Source organism: Pseudorca crassidens, chromosome 9 (genome assembly GCF_039906515.1).
Source record: "Pseudorca crassidens isolate mPseCra1 chromosome 9, mPseCra1.hap1, whole genome shotgun sequence".
Taxonomy (NCBI): domain Eukaryota; kingdom Metazoa; phylum Chordata; class Mammalia; order Artiodactyla; family Delphinidae; genus Pseudorca; species Pseudorca crassidens.
Window position 1 is genome coordinate 71,678,966 of NC_090304.1, and position 22,923 is coordinate 71,701,888.

The 22,923-nt window shown below is 42.7% G+C and overlaps 1 protein-coding gene and 1 long non-coding RNA gene across 8 annotated transcripts in view; one reads left to right on the forward strand and one right to left on the reverse strand.

Moving 5' to 3' along the window:
• SESN3 (sestrin 3) overlaps positions 1-1,922 on the reverse strand; it is a 76,515-nt gene extending 74,593 nt beyond the window's left edge. The window contains exon 1 of one of the 3 annotated variants that reach the window (XM_067750755.1): positions 1,571-1,922. In XM_067750755.1, coding sequence (XP_067606856.1) covers positions 1,571-1,648 — 78 coding nt within the window. In that variant the 5' untranslated portion in view covers positions 1,649-1,922. The remainder of the gene's footprint in view (positions 1-1,570) is intronic. The other 2 variants (XM_067750753.1, XM_067750754.1) reach the window with 2 other exon arrangements.
• LOC137230758 (uncharacterized) lies at positions 906-19,712 on the forward strand. 5 transcript variants are annotated; one of them, XR_010946244.1, is made up of 5 exons: positions 906-1,286; positions 3,453-3,534; positions 13,996-14,125; positions 14,640-14,693; positions 19,208-19,712. It is a non-coding gene; the product is annotated as an uncharacterized lncRNA (long non-coding RNA). The 5 variants fall into 5 exon arrangements; XR_010946242.1 differs by having other exon boundaries at positions 908-1,286; positions 13,993-14,125; XR_010946245.1 differs by lacking the exon at positions 906-1,286 and adding an exon at positions 2,104-2,247 and having other exon boundaries at positions 13,993-14,125.
• Positions 19,713-22,923: the final 3,211 nt, after the last annotated feature.

Consider the following 22,923-nt stretch of genomic DNA (forward strand, 5'->3'; position numbering starts at 1 on the left):
GTTCAGATGCCATCTGGCCCAGAAGTGAAAGAGTTAACATTCAACTAAGCTGCTCTGCGCTTCTGATCCATTACATTTCTCACGAGCTGCCCTACAATGAGCTGAGCAAGTATCAACTGTAATTTGATCCCAGAGTTTATGGAAAAAAATAACTGCACATACTCAACATGCACATTTAATAAAAATCTGTTTCAAGAAAAACATATCCGATAAACACAATTTAAGGCATATTTCACTGTTTGATTAACTTCAAATATGCAACCCCTTTGCTTTCTTCGTGCTCTCAAATAAAATGGGGGGGGCGGGGGGGGGGAAGCAGCAGCCCTACTGCAGGGAAAAGAGGCTTGAAAAACAACTTTGATTGGCACTTGGCCTGACCCACAGAGGAAGAAAAACAGTTTTTGGACAAAGAGCGCAAATATTTGAGCTTGCTTACTTACATGCTTTCTTTCTTTCTTTCTTTCTTTTTTTAATATATAAAGAACAATCCCAATTGAACTGTATTTAGAGAAATTGACTAAAAACGGTGCAGTATTCATCTTAGTCTTTCAGTCCCGACGCATTTGCACAGCTCAGCAATTTTAATTCATTTGTACTGGACAAACAGAAGCACCTCAACTACTGTTTCCACTTAATGAAATGTAAAAATAGAGTCTCGAGAAGAATAAACTGATTATAATATTACCCAGTGGCGGCTGTTAAAGTCTGATTAAAAGCTTTTCTCGGTCTAAAACGACATCTTTTCACAGCCCCCTCACCCCACCCCCCTTAACGGAGCGACTAAGCCAAGTAAGCTAAACAATACTGGAGTAAACTTTCTATCAGTCACTCTGGGAAGCAATAAGCTGATTGTGCGTCTGATTTTTCTGGAGCAACACCGGGGGGCTGAGGATGAGTAAGTGCTAAAAAGGGATAACTCATGTCCACCTCAGTCTCCACCTCCCCCAACCCCAGCTTGAGAAACTGTAACGTCGAATAGCATTTCCCATGGGCATAAAGTTCAAGCTGCTTTACCAGTTCCTTTCAGGATCGAACTGCAGCCACAAGACGACCATCCAAAGAATGTAAAAAGGGAGTGTTCGGGGAAAGCGTGCAAGGAAGGCAGAAGCAACCGAATAAACAAAAACAACACCCGCAAGAGTTAGGCACAGCAAAGAGGGAGCCAGGCTCCTCTGGACCAGACCAAGCAGTTCTGATTTCACACCGACCTCCATCAAGAGCACTGGGAGAAGGATCGAACAGGTCCGTCCCTCCCTCCGCCCTGGGAGCAGGCCGGGGGTGGCAAGGTAAGGAGGTGAACGGAGGAACAGACCACAGGTCCCCCCGCCCCCCCCGCGGCCCCAAATCCCCAACCCCTGGGGACTAGCGTCTGTCCCGGCAGACATCAAAAGCAGCAGCAGGCTAAACCCTCCACTCTCAACCCATGCCCCCTTTTTGGGTCTCGGCGTAGGGAAGGTGCCCCGGGATCCCTTTGAGCCTTGCTCCAAGAGTGCGCCCCGGGGCCGAGCAGCCCGAGCCGCGGCCGGCAGGAAGCGCCCTTTTCGGGCCGGACCCCAGGCCGAGCCCGTACCTTCCGCAGTACTTTCCGGCAGTTGGTACAGAGCAGGTAGTTGGCGGCGGCCGACGGGCTGCTGCTGCCCCGGTTCATCGTGGCTGCGGGCACCGAGGGCGAGGGCGAGGGCGAAGGCGGGCGGCGGGCTGGGGCCGGGCTGTCACTGCGGCCGCCCGCGCAGCTGAGGGGCCGGACCGTCCCCCAGCCGCCGGCCGCGCTTCAGCCTCAGCGTCCTCCGGGCGGGATGTCGGGATGGGAGGCGACGCCCCGAGAGCGAACGGCTGCCCGAAGCGACCACCGCGGCGGCTACCGAAGCGACGGCGGAGACGGTGGCGGCTGCTCCTCACCGGCCCGTTGTTCCACCCGCCCCCATCCTCCAGACCCCCGCCCCCGCCAGGCTAGGACGAGCAGCCGCCACCGCCGCGCTGCTGCCGCTACCGCCGCCGCCGCCGCCGCCGCCGCCGCCGCCGCCGCCGCCGCCGCCGCCGCCGCCGCAGCAGCAGCGCCTCAGTGCGGCCCCGCCCCCGCCTCCCCACCACCTTCACCACCTCCACGCTCGGGCACCGCCCCCTCCCGCCAATCGGACCGCTCCAGCCACGCCCCCCGGGCGCTAGCCCACAGCCAATGAGCAACTAGAGCCCGGCTGGGAGCTGCACCGGCCAATCAGAGAGGCCGAAGACGCCTTGAATCTCTGGGCAAGTTAAGTTTGTCTCCGAGGCTCCGAACTGAAGGGAGATGGCGGGTTAGTTAGGTAGTGGGGTGGGTGGGAATACAGTGTGCTGCTCCACCAATAGGAGGAAGAGGGTGTGTCATATGCAAATAACCCCGTGAAGTCCAGCCCCTCCCCTAAGACAAGGCACAGCCCCTGCTCTAGGTCTCTGCAGAAATGGTGAGGGAATGAGATAAATAACTGGGAGCTAGAGCTCACTAGTGGGTCTAAGACTGAGCTAAATATTTCCTGATTTCTTGAGAAAGAGGATGGGGGTGGGGGGAGCTAAAACGTCCTTACCGTCAGGGCAGTGGTTAGGCTTTCTCTTAACCAAAATCTTAGCTGTAAAGAAGACTGCAATCACGTAGCACTTTGCATCCAAGGATCTCAAAGAACTTTATGCATCATTTATCGTGAGCCCTGTTTTGCAAAAGACCAGTTACCTGAGGCTTCGGCAGCGGGTAGGGGATAGATGTTTAAGTATATTTGCACCAATAATCGAGTTAGAGGGAAGAAAAGACACAAAACCTGTGGGTGAGTGGTTTCCTCCTCCATCTAAAGCCCCTTCTCGCAGTCTCTCAGCAACGAAAATTCCTTTATTTGTCCAACACGAAAAGGCCAAAGAGACAGGGTTGTCTTCCACCCAAAAGTCCTTCTGAGGTAGCTCGTTAGATAAACGCAGAGCATGGAGCTCTGCCTGGGAGCGAAGGTTCAGAGAACAAATTGCCATTTAAAACTGTTGGGCTGGACCTGCCTCTTCCGAAGCTAAAAATGGATTTAGGATTTTGGCGTTCACGCTCTGGGGAGAGAAGGCAGATGTAATTGGGGAAAGCTCAGGCTGGCAGGGTGTGGGGGACAGGCGAGTGGGGGAGCGAGGTCTCCCGAGGAGCTAGCAGCGCGCATGCTAGTCGAATGCTGGTTCCCGACGACGCGAGACGCCCCGAAACCTGCTCCCCAGTGAGAACAAAGGCAGGCTCCGAGCGAGAACCTGATTGGTGCCCGGTCCTCACCGGTGTCCTCCGGACCCCGGAGATAACTTGCTCTGCCCACTGGCGCGGAGCTCCGTGCGCACTGACGCCCCAGCTCCCCACCCGGCCTTGGCCGGGACCACATAGGACTGTGCGTTATGACATCACCTGTTTTCGCTGTTGAGAACACGATCGGTATTCTCTGCTTCTCTTTTTTTTAAAGGTCTCTGGTGTACGAGGATTTGTGAAGGCCTGCAGTTGGCAGAATGAATCTGTGGAGATGGTTTAAAAGAACGGTTTCACTGGTTTGCATTTCTTTCTTTTCTTCCCTTTCTTTTTAAAAAACTACCCTGGTTTCCTTAGGGATTCAGTGTAGTGTTGTGATGCAAAATCAGAAAGGTACACTTGGAGGAGCTAGCAAGTTTAGCATATCAAAGCTATTAGACCAAATTGTGTGGTTAAAACTGCCAATCTCCTCATTTTTCGACAGCTGCCTCCTCTCTGTCCCTTTTAGAGACCAACAGGCATAAACCAAGTCTACACAAGGAACAAAGGAAATGGAAATCTGCCAGTGTCAGGTTTAAATAGATTAAAATAGACTGGAAAACCCCCAAAGGGTCTAAGTTATGTGGTTGGGTAAATGTGTTGATCCATTTAACTAGTGATAGCTAAAGTTCTCTTGGTGCTGTGCAGATTTATAGAGCCTAGAATAGCAATGGCATGGGGAAGGTGTATAACATGCAGTTAGAAGAAACTGTAAAAGCAAGAAGATTCAGCAAAGGGAGAAATTACTACGTACACTTCAACGCAGAGAACCAAGAAATCCAGGGAGAAAGGAAGTCTCAGTTGTCCTAAGAACTGAAACACATAGGTGTCCCCATTTAATGGTAAATATCTTGAATTATGTTCCTGGCTTGTAAAGCAGATTTTATGTGAATACATTTTAAAGGAAAGGAGAAATTGAAGGATGAAGTGAATTTTTGTGCAGAGACTGAGTTTTCTCAAACAGTATTTTAACTTCAAATTATTTTCTATCATATACTTTTTATATCCTTTCCTTCTATTTAATAGCTAAAATTCTTTCACAGTGCAGTCCTTTAAGTTCTTCCATAACTAAATCTCTCAAGAGGGAGGCCAAGAGAGGCCAGCCCTATACAGTTATACCGTCTAACAAAAATTGCTAAAAGGAGGTTTTAGAGGAATCTCTTCATTGATCCATGGTCATATACATGTATGTGACCAAATGATGGCCCTCTCCACCAAATCCTCCAAACTGTTGTAACATTGTCTATACTGTCATTTATTTGGCAGTCAACCATGTACTGCACTGTAACATTTCTTCTATTGAACCACGGTATATGTGTCTGTGTCCCACCCCTGAAATCTCCAATCCAGTAACTCATTCTCAATACACAATGACCACTCTTTCTTCTGGTTCTCACACCCTCAGTCCCATCATCCTTCTTCTCCCCTCTCACGGTAATGTTCAACTTCCGGACACTTCCTTTCTCTTCCATTCCTCACCTGACCTCCCTTTCTTTCCCAGCTAGCCTGGATACCAGAAGGAGACTGTAACTTAGAGAATAAGTGACTTGCAAATCCTGGATCACATTGTTAGTTAAGAGGGAAGGAAACAAAAGCCCATTCTTTGAACTTTGTACAGAGCAAGGAAAAACTCCGCCCCTTTTGTTGTCTGGTTGATCTAAAACAAGAAAGAACTTTAGGAAAGTAAGATCTGGGTGAAAATTAACAACCAATGTGGAGCACTACTCCTTAATTTTTTAATTACAAAATGAGAATGACACTTCACGAAACATTTCACATCATTTAAAAATAGTTTTTGCTTGTTTTGAACTATTTTTTTTCAATGTGACTTTTTTTTCCTAGTTGTGCATAAAATCACATGGCTTGGATGTACCGTAAATTATTTAACCATTACTCCACTATGGAACATGTAGGTTGTTTCCAGCTTCTCATGATTATAAATAATAATGCTCTGATAAGCTTCCTCATATATAAGTTTCTGGCAGCATCTTTTATTCCTAGATATGGAATTTCTAACCTAAAGGATATGAATATGTTTTAAGGCTTTTGATGCAATTTGCTAAAAGATTTTGTGGAAAGGTTTAACCAATTTGCAACCAACTCACAGTGAATAAGAGCACAGGGGAGAGAATCATTTGAAAGCACAAATCTGATCTGTCATCCTCCTATAGAAGGCCAGTCAATAGTCCACTTAACTCTACTTCGAATGCCCTCCATCTCTTTCTCTTTGAAAGATCTCCCGGTAGAAATAAGCACTTGCCAAAGCATCCAAAGTGCTTTCCTGTAGCTCTTCCTTAGCATCAAGCTCAATACTGAAATGATTGGTTCAAATTCTATGTTCTCATTAGACTGGTGAACCCCTGAAGGGCAGGGATGGACTCCATTCACTTATCCACTCCCAACTCCTAGCTCAACCAACTTGAAGAGAAGTGCTTAAAAAATCTTGGAGAAAATAAGGAGTTTTCACTCTGACTTTCCTCAGTACACCATAAGTTCTTCTAGAACATCTCTTTTGAATCTCTAATAACAGCTACAGGAACTTATAAAAGGATCCCAGTACATATTTGTGAATTGAATGGCTCAAAACAACTATTTGGCAAAGCAGAGAGATTGGATTCGTGTCCTTATCTGTCACCAATTCCTTCTCTGACATTGTACATAATGATCATAACTGGGACTTGCTATCTCTTTTATAAAATGAAACTTCCTACCACAAACCAAGGGTGTAGGGAGGGAGGGCTGAGGCACATTTTTATGCTCGGTGCTTTCAAAAGAAGATACCCTGTTAGTAACGTGCTGTGACTTTTGGACTTGAAACTGTTTATTTCTCTAGATATTCTCATTCTACTGACCTAAGAACAGGCCCCTTTATAGTTCCTAAATAAGGATTCGATTGAAAAAAATCAATTACTAAAGATATTTTTTAAATTCCATTTCTTGAGACAATAGGTCATTTTCTAACGTTTTGCCTCCTCAGACTTCTTTTTCTTTCCCCTGGGAGCACCCAAAGCCTTTGGATTTCAGGGAAAGTACTGCATTATTTACAAATTTGCAAATATTGTAATTTGTTTTGTGCACAAAGGAATTTGTACTTCACACAATTATAAATTGATTGCTCCCTTTGAGCTGTTAATTAGATTCCTGCGGTCCAAGACCAATACTACTCCAAAGGAGAAATTATGAGGATCTGATCCAAAAAGGCCACTGCTTGAGTGCCCATTCCCGTCCCACCCCCTCCATCGCCCACCTCCACTGAGAAAATTATTCTTACTAAAGCTCATTTTTCAAAGAACAAATATTCCACCAACATCCAAATTTTTGTCGGCTTTCTCCTCTAACTTCCTATTTCAGAGTTTCCTGCATTTAACCCCATGTAAAGCAGACTGCAAAGGCGAGCGAGGCCCTCAGACGTGGGTTTGTTGCTATTTGTTTGGCCTGCAAGATGTTAGCCAGCACAGTGCTTTTTAAACATTGAATTACTTTAAATATTTATAATTTAGGATATTTTGCCCCCCACCCCCAACTCTAGATTTCTGGCGTCTCCTGAAAATTTGTCAGATCTGATCACACTGGACTCATACTGCCACATGGCAACCATCTACTGGAACCCAGTACCTGCTCTTTGGGTTTGGACATGCACTTTCTAGTTTACCAACATCTCTGTCACTCTTTGGGGTTCTATTTTGCCACTTTATTTACATTATCTTCTTGATCCTTGTAAGGATTCGCCACCTCTATAAACTTTCTCCAGCACCTAAATACCTAAATTACTGATCTGCTGACTGTCCCTCTTAACTTTATTATAGAATATGAATTGAAAAGAAACGTCATCTCTTGGCTATAGCAAACGTTGAGGAAAGGGGTCAGATGTAAAGATTATCATGATATGTAAATCAACTATACTTCAATAAAAAAATATATTTAAAAAGGAATATCATGATGGATAGCTAGGTACCCTGACACGTGTGTGTGTGTGTGTGTGTGTGTGTGTGTGTGTGTGTGCATGTGTGTGTACAAAATGGGAAGGACAGTTGTCTAAGAAGGGACTATTATGTCCTTTACACTCTTCACCCCACTCCTTATTCTAAGTCTGCCCACATCCCCATTCTAATTGTAGCTTTAGGAGAAAGGGACCAAGGGGAATGTGGCAACAGTAGAAGGACCATGAGAGTGTTTCTTCCTAGTCAGGTATGGATTTGAGCACTGACTTTGCCCCTTACTAGATATATGGCCTTGGGCAAGTTACTTACCGTCTTTAGGCTTCAGTTTCCTCATCTGTAAGACCGAGTAATAATGCTACCTCCTCAAAGAGTGATTGTGAAGATTGAATGAGATTAATGCACTGTAGTGTTCAGCAAAGTGACTAGAACATTGCAAGCCCTCAGAAAATGTTTGCTGCTAGCTGCCACAATACAAAGGATGTTATGTTCTCTACATACTGTGTGACCTTGGTCTAGTTACTTAACTGTTCTATGTCTTGATTTTTGTCATCTGAAAAGAGGATATTGATATTAGCTTAGTCATAGAGTTGTTTTGAAGATTAAATGAGCTATATGTAAAGCACTGTAAAACAATGCCTCGCATATAAGAAATGCTATATAAATATTTACTATTATTATATACAGTGGTCAGGAGATCTTTTTTATTTGTTTCTTTTTTTTCTGTGAAGATCTTTGATTTTCAAGGTACTTCTCAAAAGGTAATGTAGGGTAGTAGAAATAGCAATGGACAGAAAGTCAGAGGATCCAGGGTTTAGTTCAGTAGTGCTGTAAACGATGTGATTTTGGGTCTCAGTTCTCTTATCTATTAAATGTGGAAGGGTGATTAAGTAGGGTCAGGGCCAAATCCAGATTGTAGGAAAATTGAAGCTTATATAATGTGGGGACCTTACTTAATAAAAGAATATAAAACTATGGATGCAAAATTATTTATGAAAGCAAATACTTATTTAAAATCATCAATAGAATCAATAAACTTTAAAAAGTTGAAAATACTATAAACATCACAAAATCCAAATAAATAACAAATCTCTATTAATTAACTACCTGACACAACCCTGTATTACTTTTTTCCCTACATATTTTGGGCAGTATATTTTGATTTCCTCTTCATATGACAACAATTTTTGAAATGTTATCTTCTATGGAGAAAATAGAAAGGTAATTCAATTTTTTTCTCTAGTCTAGTGCCCTAGGATAGTTAGGCATCATGAAACGTCCTCCAACCTACATCTTTGTGATCTGATGCATGTGAATTGGCCCGGTGGGCGATAGAAATATTCCTAGAACCCCTTCTTACGTTGGGACAACTCAAAACAGCAACCACACACTGAAATGACTGTGATCTTGCTCTCTCTCTCTAACCCACCAAACCCAAGCTAAAGGTGTCTGCATCTTAACTTTCCCTTAGCCAGAATAACAAAAATACACATGGCTTCCCAATTCTTCCAGCATGAAGGAGAGTTTGAAAGAGGTAACTTGAGTGAAAAGAGACTGTGGTCTTTACCAATAATGGTTAAAATAGCTTGCCTTTGAAATTTAATTAAGAATATGACCACGTGAACACATTGCTCTGGCCTCTCCAAGGGCCTTGGAAGGGGCCAGTGCTAGTGATGGACACTAAATTTTAAATTTTATTAAATTTGTGGTTAATCCGTGTCTGAGAATTGCAAAGACCTTTCCAAGCTCTAAAATTCTGTGAATTTGTTTTGTCTTAGGATTTCCATGAGAATCTAGTGCAAGCAGGATTAGTAAGATAGGAGAAGTAGGAGAATTTCTGCAAGTAAGCAGGGAGAAAGTAAAAGGAGCTCTAGTCTCAAAAATCCCCAAAGTTGCCTTGGTATTCCTTTGTTCCCTTATTTCTTCTGTGAGTCTGCTCGTCTCCTTGATAATCTAAATTCACTCTCCCCAGTTCTCAGTATCCTTCTTTCAGATGTAAGGAAACTGAGATAGAGAAATAATTTTATATATTTTAAGGAAAGATCATTGTGAAATATGCTGGCTGTCTGGGTGTTAGAAAAGAAAGTGGGTGAATAAACAAAAATCCACATGAGAGTGAAGGAGTTTGGGAGTACGATCCAATTAAGAGCACAGAAGAGTTATAATTTTTAGACTCGGGTATCTTAGATGACATAGTATTCTATTGTGAAGGATTTGCAGGAAATCAACATGTAGAACCAAGGTGGGATTGAAGGGACCTTTAGAAGGAAACAGTCTATACTTCCACTTTCAGACCTTCTGAAAGTGACAATTACATACAGACTTGGAGCATCTTCAGGGATGAGTCTTATTCATCTGAGTATTTCAAGTACTTGGAACCTAAGAGGAGGTGCTTGAAAAACCTTGTTAGATGAAATGGTTGGATGTATTAGAGTTTGTTAACTGGAAAGTGAGTACACATATTTTTACCAAATAAAGTTCCCAAGTTGTCTTAAAACTGTAAAATGATTTTCATGCAAAGGTAAAATTTGCCTTGTTCTCAAGAAGCAACTTTCAACAATTATATAAATGTAACAAACACAGCAATTTCAAAGATAAAATGTTGGCATTCCCACATGAGCTGCAAGCTTGGAATCACAATAGCATCTTGTAAGATTCTGGAAGGCTGCAACTTTGGAAGAGTATGCTGTGAAATACATGCTGTACAGATAGTTTTTTATTTGCTCATTTATTTATTGGACCCTCAGCAAGTAGTAAGTCCTGGCGACAAAAAATAACAAAAGATAAGTTTATAATCTAATAGTGAGACTGGGGTATAATCTCTGCATTGGTGTAGAAGATAAATAGAAAATGGAGAATAGAGGGTAAGAGAATTATTAGCAAAGAACTCAGAAAGCTCCTTTGAGCATTTATGCCTGTAACTGGATGCCTTAGTGGTAGTGATGGAGACACATGATACAGAATTCTTGCTGTGTCTCCATGCAATTTACAATGTCAACAGGAGGATAGGATTAACCCTTACAAATACTACAGAACAATACAGAAGAGTATATAATGAGATCACCTTTTAATTCCATGTTCATTACTCAATTCATTCCTGCAGTCACACATTAATTTCCTCAACGTATGTCTGTGGAGTACTTACCACGTGCCAGGCTCTTGGCTAGCCATGGAGATAAAGTGATAAACATGAGAGTCAGGGTCTTACAGAACAGATAATCTAGCAGAGAAGATGGACTTCAAACAAGTAATGCCAATATGTAATGAGTATTATAGTAGGGAAAACACAGGAAGGGAACATAGAGCAGGGGAATCTAACCTGGTCCAGGCCTCCCTGAGGAAGTAAAATGGAAACCCAAGTGGCGGGGTGTCCACTGTTTCTGACAGTGACTCCCCCATATTCCAGCCAGTAGGTCCTTTCCATCTGCAACTCTCATCTTGTTGTTTCAATTCTCCTTTTAATATAGTTCCTGTTCCAGTTATAAAACTCCTATGAATCCTGACTTCTTACAGTACAGTAGACAAACTTTTATGCTGGAAGCCATCCTCCTTTCTTTTTCTAAGAGGCACTATCCCTATTTAACTTCTTTTTCCAGATTAAAGAATATCATTTAACATCATTATTTCACACTTGACCGTTCTCACTCAGGCCACCACCATGATGAGTTCCATCCGTGCATGTGCAAGTTAAATGTAGGCACCATTTCTAAGAGGTACATCTATTTTATCTCTCTTAAGACTCTAAAGTATTTGAAGGTAATCCTCATATCTCTAACCTATTTTCTCTAATCCCCACAACATCCATGGTAATGATACTATAATCATAATAGATATAGTGATAAAAGCAACCACTATCACTTACTGAAAGCTAACTATGTACCAGTCATTTTGCAATATCCTATATACATTATCTTACCTAATATTTATAAGATGCCTATGAAATGGTTATTATTATCTCCATTTTTCAAATGATTTATAGGGATTAAAAGTTTGGTCAAAGTCACAGTTATTACAAGACATTTGAGATTTGAACCCAGATTTGCTCGATGCCAGTGTTTATAGTATTATTCAGTCTTGCCTTGGCATTGTACATTCAGAATATTGTAAATATTCTTTGAACTAATTCTCTGTGATAGGTTACCAAACTGTGAGGTCCACTGACTTAGATCTCCCAACATCCACCAAATACAGTGTGGGCACCTCCAGTAGTCGGATTCCTACTGAGATCAATGTTATGGGAGTAGGAAAAGAAATACTCATTATTCCCTATTCTAATATTTTATTGCCCACTGGCATGTTACTCTAAAATAAAACTAAATGATCCTGGGATGTGAAAAATTCTTTTGTTGACACTTTAAGTTGAAATGCCAAATGTTTTGATATATAAGTCTGATGATTCCTAGGCACTTGGTTAGTCATGAAGGTAAAGTGATGGATGTAATGGAGATAAAGTTGAGGGAGAGGGGAGAGGAAAGAAGTTGTCAATGCTCCTCTTACATGCTGTATCAAGGATGATCCGGGTCCATTGTGATTGGTTGAGATTAGCTCCTCTAAGAAAGAAGGTGAATGAACTGGTTTCCACATAATCTGCCAGCGAACTAGAGATATTTATCTCAACCTGTCCCATCCAGATTCTCCTCTAAGGAAACCTTTCTGCTTGTGGCCTCATTCTACACAGTGGTGCTCTATACTGTGTGTTTGCCCCTTGTCTCAGATGAGTGGACCAAGGGGTAGATGCTTGCTGGAAGACAGACATTCTGTGACCTGGCCAGCCATCTGGATGGACTAACTTAAAATGATGATTTGGGCCGATCAGTTGCCGTTCTGGGAAATTCAGCAATTGGAAACTAAGGCACCAGGCCAGCTGGCAGCAAAGTCAGATTGTGAGAGGATGCCATGAACCATATGGACGCTAAAACTATGAAGGGGCAGAACAGATAGAGAGTAAAGGCTGAGGAAGCTGGTTGGAAAAGAAGCATAGAGACAATGCACAGGAAGAAGGCGAAGACACTAAGACACTTGTATTTAGAAGTGCCTTCGATCCTGGGTGTTTCCAGTTCTGGTCCCTGCCATGTATCCCTGTAACCGCCCGTTCCCCTATCTGAATCTCCTTCCACCACTAATTTTGTGAAGTAACTTGAGTGCACCTGTTTCTTTCCATCAAAAGAGACTAAAACCATCTTCCTTCCCTTACATGTCAAGCACTTACAAATATGAAGTATTACTCTTAGTTCTCATTAGTAAATGGATGTGAAAAGTCAGACATTCAAAAGAAAGAACTGGAATGCGCTGAGCCAGAAAACCACATTTTGATTTTTGCACATAGAAAATTTTTACGTTTCATTAAGCATACGTTTCATTAAGAAAGGCTGCTCTCAAAACTTTTTAGAACATTTTGTGTTCCCAGTTGGAGAATGGAGATCAGTAATCTATTAGCCGAACTGCTTCTCTCCAAGTTTAATGTCAAAGTGATTCTAATGTGTCTATGTGAGCAACTGCCTGTGAAGAAAACTTTGAGAGACAAAAGGCTTTCTCCCTTTCCACTCTTTATCCTTCATTCAGATCTCATGCCTGCTGGCCCAGTTTAATGATTTTCTAGAGTTTTTGAACCAAAAAGATTTTTTTAAAAAGTAAAAACAGAAGTCAAAGTTAAATGTCCTTGAATGTTTCCAAGAACTAAGTAGTTAGTCAAGAAAAAGATAAAGTGAATAAGGGCAGCTTTGTGTCAGTTGGCAGGTTAAAGATCACTGTGGTGGTCTTTATGAAATACAAAGGGGACCAGGCATATAAATATGAACAGGTATAAATGCTTTAATTTGACTCAACTTGCCAGGTGAGGAATGTGCCTCAACAAGTGATCTGTTTCCATAGGGCCAATCACTAGCCTTGGAGGAGCTCAACTCAGCTAACCAGAATAGATCTGGAATATTCTTGGTTTCCATTCCTGTGCCTCACATGCCTTGTCTCTGCAGGAGCCGCTGCTTTTCCTTCCCTTTCTAAGTCTCTCTCTCCCCTCCTTCCTCCCTTCCTTCCCTCTCCCCTTCCCTCTTTCCCTCTTTCTCCTTCTTCCGCCCTCCCTTCCCCCTTCCTCCTCCTCCCTCTCCTTCTTCTTCTTCTTCTCCTTCTTCTCCTTCTTCTCCTTCTCCTCCTTCTCCTTCTTCTTCTTATTCTCCTTCTTCTACTTCTTTTCCTTCTTCTCCTTCTCCTCCTTCTCCTTCTTCTCCTTCTCCTTCTCATTCTTCTCCTTCTTCTCCTCCTTCTCTGTCTCCTACTCCTTCTCCTCCTCCCTCCTCCTCCTCCTCCTCCCTCCTCCTCCTCCTTCTTCTTCTTCTTCTTCTCCTTCTCCTTCTCCTCCTCCTCCTCCCTCTTCTTCTTCTTCTTTCTTCTTCTTCTTCTCCTCCTTCTCCTCCTTCTTCTCCTTCTTCTCCTTCTCCTTCTTCTTCTTCCCTTTCCCCTTCTCCTTCTCTCTCTCTCTCTCATTTATATTGGGCTTATTCTGAGCTCAGCCACCCTTGAACCCATTCTCTATCTTGTAGGTAAAATAGTTCTTAGGATTTGCTAAGACCTTGGAAAATAAAGGAGGTACTTCACCTGACCAGTGAGGATTGTTTTTGCCACAACTTTGGAAACTTTGTGGATGGGAAATTAAAGGAAGTGGTGCTTCTCCCTGGGCCATACTAGAAGGGTTGTGGTCGTGTTGGACTTGCTGTTGATGCAATAACTCTACAGTTATTTCTGTATACTCAAGGCCTGTCGCTTTTCATTTTCTGTTTCTTCAAGAAGACATGAACATCTAGAGAGTCACATGTCTATGGGGAATTGGAATGCTGAGGAATGGAAACAAATGGAAATATATTACACAAGTGGAACTTCAGCTGTGACCTGAAATGTATTACCTAAGAACTCTGTACAGGTGAAATTTTTTCTATCTCGGTATTGTATAATCAAGTTGCTGTTCAAAAACTCTTCAAATTTCATTTTTTAGTACTTACTTTGTAGGGTTTTTTGAGGATTAAATGAAAAAAATTCTGTAAAGTGCATAGAACAGTGTTCCTCCTATTATGAGCACTCAATAAATGTTAGTTATTATTATTTTTTAAATTTTTCATACAACAATAATATATTTGTTCAGTAGCAATTGAAATTTACTTGAATTTTAATATTTTGGGTTCCCTGATGCCATTTACCACTGTTTGTTTTGATTTAAAAGGGCCTCAATTACTTGATAACATGCAAGGTTGATCATCAAAGCATCTTTATTGCACTTGTGTTCACAAAGTACATTTTGGTCTTCTTTTAGTTAGTCTGTTCAATCACATTACAAGATAGAGAATTCTGTGTCAGAGAGCCTGTGGGAAAATGAAGAACCTAAGTGTCTGGAGAAATTAAATGACCACAATGTAACCCCCATTGTAACCTCTCTCTAGATGAAGATGAAGAAGGACCATCTTCTCTGGGACTTGGGCTCTCACGCGTATTAGGTGAGTGTATGCGTCCACACGCATGGATATATGCCTTTATGTGTCCTGCTCTCAACAAATTCTTTTTTTTTTTTGGCCGTGCCTCACAGCTTGCAGGATCTTAGTTCTTCGTAGTTCCTCGACCAGGGATTGAACTGGAGCCCCCTGCTTTTGGAAGCGCAGTGGAGTCCTAACCACTGGACTGCCAGGGAATTCCCAACAAATTCTTTTTTGCTAAGCTAGAGATAGTGAGTCATAATCATTCCTTGGTTTTTTTTTTTTTAATTAATTATTTATTTATTTTTGGCTTTGTTGGGTCTTCATTGCTGCACACGGGCTTTCTCCAGTTGTGTCGAGCAGGGGCTATTCTTCGTTCCGGTGTGTGGGTCTCTTCCTAATTGCAGTGGCTTCTCTTGTGGAGCACAGGCTCTAGGTGCACAGGCTTCAGTAGTTGCAGCGCGTGGGCTCAGTAGTTGTGGCGCACGTGCTTAGTTGCTCCATGGCATGTGGGATCTTCCCGGTCCAGGGATCGAATCCATGTCACCTGCACTGGCAGGAGGATTCTTAATCACTGCACCACCAGGGAAGTCCCATTCCTTAAGCTTTTAACTGAAGAACTGCAGTTTGCCAGTTAATGAACGGGACATATTAACCCATTTAAGAGCTGGAGTCCTAAGATAGAGTGCGTTGGCTCTTGCCATCAAGAGCTTTGCCTACTAGCTAATAGCTGATGATTCTCAGTTTTACTCTACAGGAGGTAACTATCTTTAGGGAGATGGACAAAATCACAAAAGATAATATACCTCATGTATTCTGTATGACTCTAGAAGAACTTAACCATACTATAAATAGGTCTTTTTTTTTTTTTTTAAATATAGGTCTGGGCTGAGAGGGTCTTCTGGGAGGTGTAATGGGCAGGATATATAAAGCATGGACCAAGCCATGGATTCTTTCCTCTTTGCCTTTTACAATTGCCCTCTGTTTATAGAAACCTATTTATGAGTCTGCCCTGGTCATCAGGGAAAATGCCTTATTTATTTCATGATTGTTTACAAAACCAAGGGCCCAGGACACAGGATATTTATACTGTTGTCTATCATAGCATTCACTGGAAGAAGAGATAAGCGATTCATCTGACAAAAATAATGCGGCTTGAAGATTCTGAGTGCACGAGAAAGAAGTCACCGCATTACCACGTCATAAGACAATGATTTTGTTCTCTTGAACAAATGATGTAACTCATTTAGGTTGATTTCGCCTTCCTCAGATGTCATGAACATAATTTTTGCTTTTTCACTATAGTTCTTAGTTGCTTGTGCAGTGACATCTCAGGTAAAAAGGGCCTGAAGCAAAGTCTGAGTTGGATCCTCCTGAGAACATCAATAAGATTTTCTCCCCTTTTTCAAAGAACTAAGGAGTAGATTTAGCCAGACGAGGATAAGGTTCTAGATGTGGAGGGTAACAAGGAGCGGTAAGATTTTTCTAGGTGGAAAAAGCAAAGGGAAGGCAGATGCTTGGGTGTGTCGGTGGCCTAATTTCTGTAGCCCTGGAGCTGCCCAAAGTATCTTCAGAGTGAAGACCAGCCATCTGAGCCCCAAGACAGGACAACGACCTGGGGGTGAAGAGCGGCTCTAGCTCCACCTGCCAGCTCCGCGCCCCCTCAGCTTGGTTCTATCTGCTCTTTATCTTCGGGGCTTCATTGACATCATTCTACCCTATTTCAGAGTGAGATTAGGTGACTTCCTCAGAGCCCACGGATCCCAGTGACATGTTAGCTACACCAGCTTTGTGTCACCTCTGCTTCTCCAGAAGCAGATTCAACAAGATCACATGATTTTTCAGAGCCTTTTAATGTCTCTTGCCTTTGGCATGTCACTTATCTGACCTACTTCCAACTTTTCATGTTCCAATCTCCCATCCCTTTTATTTCATCTGACTCTTTCCCATATCATCAGCCCTACTTTCTGCTCCCTTCTCACTAGAGCAAACTGCCAACCCCAGTACCTTTGCTCTCTTGTTCACATTCCCCTCAAAAGTCACCCAAAGTTTCCAGGAAGCAAAGGAGAAGAGCTTAAACTATTTTTGCAGTGGAAAGCCTAGAGATGACTTACCTAAGCATGGCCTATTTGCTGCTTGATGTAGTTCATGCTCTGGCCAGGGGGAAGGTATGGTGGGATTTTGCCCAGGCACGCTTTGGCCATTCTGTGTTTTGTGCTGCTCGTGCTGAGTCAGCTATTGTTGAAACAAATGAAGGTAAGTATCCTTGAGGAACAGTGATGGAGGCGTGGGTGACATTCATGTAGATAATAACCTTTCAGGTTAGCTCTGGTCCTGCCCACGAACAGAATCTCAACCCCAGCCAAATCCTTCCAAAAGCAAAGATCATGTGCATTGTAGACTGTAGGCTCCCTGAGGGCACACATCTCTGTCTGATTTCTTTTCATTCATGTAAACCAGGTGCACAGAACGGAGCCTGTCCCATTGTAGGTGCCCGATAAGTCTGTTAATTTGAATTCCCGCCCGATGGAATTGTTACTTTAGTACCGCATTTCAGCAAGGCTCTTCTCCACCAAATAGCACAATATCAAACAGGTATAGCAGAGTCGATTTTAATATGCTAATTAATATACACAAGGGGAAAAAAAGATCATTGTAAATACCATGGGCTTTGAATGAACGTGAGCTTCTGAGGGCTGTAAATGTATTTCAGAGAACAGGACTAAGAATGGAGTAGAAATATATTAAATTTTAAGGAGCATCTTGAACATGAAGGGTAGCTGATAAAGAGAAAATTAAGCTTTTTAATTATAGAAATGTGAAATTGATAAAGAATTTACTGTTTATCTGAAACACCAAGTTTTCCTAGGACCTTAATATTATTATTCCTAAAAAGCAGGGGTCAAGGGGGCTTCAGACTAGATAAAATTCCCTCCAATTCTAAAAAGTTGAGACTACACAATTATAAATCATCAAAAAATATAAAAAACAAATAAAACTGACGTCTTTAGTCTCTCTTTTGGGAATGAGTGTAGCCCTAGAACAAAAAATCTTAACCTGAAGTGTAGGGTTGTACTTCCTTGTATATCTGAGTTCCCTAAAACCGTGCATACAAATTTTATATATGTGCATTTTTTCCCCTGAGGAACAAGGATCCATAGTTTTCATCAAATTCCCAAGGTAGTTTGAGACCCCAAAACCTTACAAGCCACTGGATTATAACATTTTAGATTGTCTCCTTATAAGGCTTGAAATAACACTTTCTATGTGTCAGGCATTATGCTGAAACACTTTATATGTCTTACCTCATTTAACTGTAACTTCACAAGACTGCTGCTTTTCTGAGAAGTTAACTTTCTCAAAGTCTTACAGCTGATAACTGGTGAAGCTGGGACACCCACCCAGGCTGAACCAGAATGCCATGCTTTTATTCATTACATAGAACTACCTTCTTTTTGGGAGACAGAACATTTTCCCCAAACCAGAGCCTTTTCAGTCTTAGCCATTACTTTCCCTGTAATTCATCTTTTATATTTATTTAAGAACTGCTTTCTAAGCACCCTAAACCCTTTATACACCCAGGGAGCATTCCTCTGTGGAGCTAGCTTTCTAAAGCACTGAAGCAACTCTCTCCAGACCACTCATCTCCGTTCTGTTCTTTTCCATTGTACAACCAGGCTGCAGTAAGCGTAATTTTGTCTTAACTCTCTATTCTAAACTCAGGTCTGGCCACGTGGCACTAATGGACAACCCATACATTTGGAGAGACTCCAAGAAATCCATCCCAAGCACTGAATGGTCCTGGCCCTGTTCCAGAATTTCACTAACCTTCCACAAATTGTGATTCCAGACACGTTCTTACCTTGGCCCCCAGGATAATGGGAGCCACAAAAGAGACAGAAATTAAAATGTCAGCCCAGCTGGGCCCACAGCAATTACAATGGAACCCATTGCCTCTTCGATCACCTGAGTGCACCACATCTGTGCCTCCTGCAGAAGGGACAGCAAAAGAATCCAGAGCAGTTATTTTAGATGTCTCTTTAACTCAGTGTTAACACAGTTGCTACTTAACAACAGCAACTAAGATTTTTATAAGCGACAGGAAAATTTTTTAAAAGCAAGGTGAGAAGCAGAGTTCAGAATTCTGATGAGCTTTGTAATTCAGCAACCACTGCCATCACTCAAAACCTAAATAACCTGAAATATATGATCAAGGCTGGAGCGGCAAGTAAAAGAAAATGTTGTTATTCTCTGCCTGAGAAAAGGGTATCACCCAAACCTTTTCACCTACTGCAGATTCTGAAAGACGAGTAGTATGCCATGTCACTATGGACAGAGAAAAGGATGTCCACAGCCAAGGTGACATCTGAGAGGTCATATAGTTTGTGGGATCATGATAGAAGTTCAAAACATCAATCTGAGAAAAATAAGTGAAACTGATGACTGAGTGGGAAGTATGGGTGGCACAAGGGATTAAATGGTGTGGGAATCAAGACATTGCTAATCTCCTCGCTTCCTCCTTTTTTTATTCTTTATAGACCCAGCCACTGATAGGAGCTGCCGATTTCATGTGAAGTGATCAGTTGCTTTTTGTGCTCTGAAGGTGCTGATTTCCAACGACTGCAATGTTACATCCATGAGTTCTTCCAGCTTTGAAACTGAGCGCTCCAAGCAAGAAGATCCCTTTTCTTCTGCTGCTATGCCGGGGAAACGTTGAGATTACTTCAGCCAAAATAACATTTCTGCCAGCTGACATCCTAACTCAGAGAGGCAGCTAGTCGTGCTAACAAAGAAAACGATGTTTGGTCATAAAGGAGTGTGATGAAACTTTCGCTTTATCTTTTTCTATCTCAATACCACAATATGGAGACGAGTTATTTTCTTAAAGTACTTGTCACCTGCTTTGTGATTGTCATTTTACTTGGCTGCCTTCTCTGCGAGATTATAGGCTTCATGAGGACAGTTTTCCTCCTCATTGTATCCTCAATACAGTAACAACGTTTTTTTTTGAAGAAATGAATAAAGAAAGTCAACTCAGAAAAAGTCTTCTAGTCTATGTTATAGGAATAGTGAAATCTTTTTAGGTTAGTAAAATGTGGGTTGAATTGCTCAGGAATTTTTAATAACCAGTGTTTGTCAGCTGAAAGTATATTATGGGAAAATGTAATACTGAATGCAGTTATAAGTTCTGGAATAGGGACAAGTGTTCAGGCCACGGTGGCTAAGTGCTGTTTTTGTCCTCCAGCTTTTATTTTTACTTCGGGTAACTCTCAGCCAGTGTTAGTCTAGGAAATTGCCCCCTCCTTCACCCTCAGTCCCATCTTATTCTCCTCCCCCAGGTACACTGGGTCCTACCCTGGTAGGTGATCCTGTGTGTACCAGAGAACCGTCTTCCGGGGCCACTGGGCTTTGTTCAGCCACAGTTCCAGCTGGTCCTGTCAGAGGAGCATGTCCTTTCTTTGCTTTGGGGAGAAGTGAGCTGGAGCTTTGTGTGGAGTCTCTACACTGAAGCCAACAGAGGAGAACGTGGGGAGTGGGGAGATAAAGGGAAAGAGGGCAGGAGAGAGAGGGTCCTGAGGACATACATCATTAGAGACAATAAATCACCCACAACGTAACTTTTTTCTGTCATTTGCCACAAAAATAACTCTAACTGGTCCAGAGAATGTGTTGTGTTACTTTGTTTTTGTCTTTGTAAAAGAAAGAAATCATTTAGGTGGCTCCTAGAGGAAGTGCGGTTTGGTACATCTTGGTCTTGTTAGGAAATTCATTATTTTAATGGACCGAAATCTCTGCCTTAGATAGAATGTTGGAGCTTCGGGAGCTACAGGTAACTCAGGATGCGTGTGTGCTCTCTTCTACCTGACAGCTCCATATGAAGAGAGCTATTATGACTCATTTGTTCATCCGTTCAATAAATATTGAGCACCTACAATGTGCAGGCACATCTTTTCTTCAGGATTTACGTTTAGACTGTTCTTTGAACTGTTTCTCGTGTCACGGGGATTCTGGACCAGTACTGGTGTTCCCTCCTTAGGAGGCCTCCACTGTGTCAAACATCACCTTTAAAATACGGCATCTGGAGCAAAGCATGATAACATCCATTCACATGTGTTAAACATGACTTAAGTGTCCCATGTGCCAGGTATAAGGGTAACACGGATGAATGAGACAGGTTTGTGCTCAGAGGACTCACTGCCCAGAAGGAGGAGGCTGCTCTGTAAATAAGATAGTCCAGCATAGACAGCTACAGTGAAACCCAAATTGTAATAGGGAAGAACAGATTACTTTAACCTTCGTATTCTGTTGCTTTTGCTACAAGTTAATCACTAAAGGGATGTTGCCTGTAGCTTAAGGTATACATAATAGCTCATCTCTGAGAACCCTGCCTCCCATATAATGAGCGTTAGGCTAAAATACCTTTGTTTAGCCCACAGGAAACCTCCTGACCAGGCCCACCTGTAAATGGCTACAGGAAAGAAGAAATTAACACATCCTGGAACCAGGACTTTACCCCCTCTCCTTTTAGTATTAAGGAAGCCTGAATTTAACTCAGGGAAGATGGTTCTTTGGGACACTAGTCCACCATCTTCTCGGCCTGCTGCCTTTCCAAATAAAGTCCCTACTCCTTGCCCCAACAAATTGTCCCTCAATTTATTGACCTGTCATGTGGTGAGCAGTACAAGCTTGGACTTGGTAAGAAAATGAGGGAGCTGCCAGTTCACCTTGGAGAGGGGAATCCTTGGAAATGCTTCCTACCAAGGGGAGGTAATTCAGAGTACGAGTGTGGACTTCTGACAGGCAGATGGAGCTGGGGGAGGGTATTTCTGGGAGAGTCAGCAGCCTGAGCAAAGGTAGGGAGGAATGAAACCGCCTAGTGAGTCCATGGAACCGCAAAGGCCTTGATAGGTCAGGAGTGTGGGATATGAGATTGGGGTACAAAAGAGGTAGGATCAGAAAGGTAGGCAGGGTAGAGCCTTGAATGCCATACTGAGGAGCTTAGACTTTTTTCCTACAAGGTGACAGGGAATCTCTAAAGTTTTTAAAGAAGAGGGACAGCATGACGGGTTTACATATTAGAAAGACACTTTGAAGGTGTAAGACCCAGGCGTTGGACCTCTAGGAAACTGAGGCAGGAAGAACAGCTGGGAGATAAGGTCATCTGGATAAGAGATGCAAAAGGATTCCATTAAGGCAATAGCTGTAAGGATGGAAAGAAGGGGATGGATTAAAGGCAGTGAGGACACAGGGACAAGCTGTGCTGTAAGACTCGGCTACTCAAAGTGATTCAGAGGACCCGTAGCATCAGCATCACTTGGAAGAAAAGCAGGTTCTCGGTCCCCACCCCAGACCTACTGGATCAGAATCTGCAGCTTAACAAGATCCGCCAGGTCATTCATTCATTCATAGGCACATTAAAGCTTGAGAAATACTGCTCTTGGTGCCTGAGATTTAGTGGTGAAGACACAAGACAGCTGAGGTCTGTACCATCATGGAGTTCACACTTTTGCATGGGAGGAAGATCTGAAACAAGAATTCCATGGTCAGCATTGGATGATGATGGTGATAAGTGCTAGAAAGGGGACATATCAGGAACTTGGACATGCCCAGGGCTGGGGGCTCAGGGGAGGTTTCCCTGCATAGGTTACAGTGAAAAGCCAGGGTGAACCAGGAGAAGCAAGTGGAACACATGTGTATATGTATGAGGGCGTGGGGTGGAATCTCCCATCAGAGACCAGGCTGGAAGGGCCACTGGGGCCTTGGAGGAATGAAAAGTGCCGGAGCAGCGTGTGAGGATAGAGGAAGGTTCTGTGAGGTGGGGCTGGAGGTCAGGTGGGAGATGGGGTCAACTCGTCAATCATGCAGAGGATTCTGATTTTTATTGCAAGAAGAAACTAGGAGGAGAAAGCCCAGAGTGGTATCAGGAAGGTGGTACATAGGGGGAGAGCTGATAGTCTTTCCTGATGATTCTGACCAAAGTCCATTCGTTCGTGGAGTCTACTACTTTGGGCTCTTTAGTTTTGACTCCATTTAAGAAAGTTTTACGGAGCTCACACTCTGTATCAGGTCCTATGCAAGGCAAGGGAGGGGTATTCAATATTTAAGATGTGATTCCTGCCCTCAAGGATACCATAGTTTAGTAATGATGTTTTGCTTTGTTAAAGAAGCTTACAGTCAGACCAAGAAGAACTTCCAGTTAATCATTCCCTAAGTCTTCCCACATAGGCTGCTTCTGAGCCAGTTTTCCCTCTTT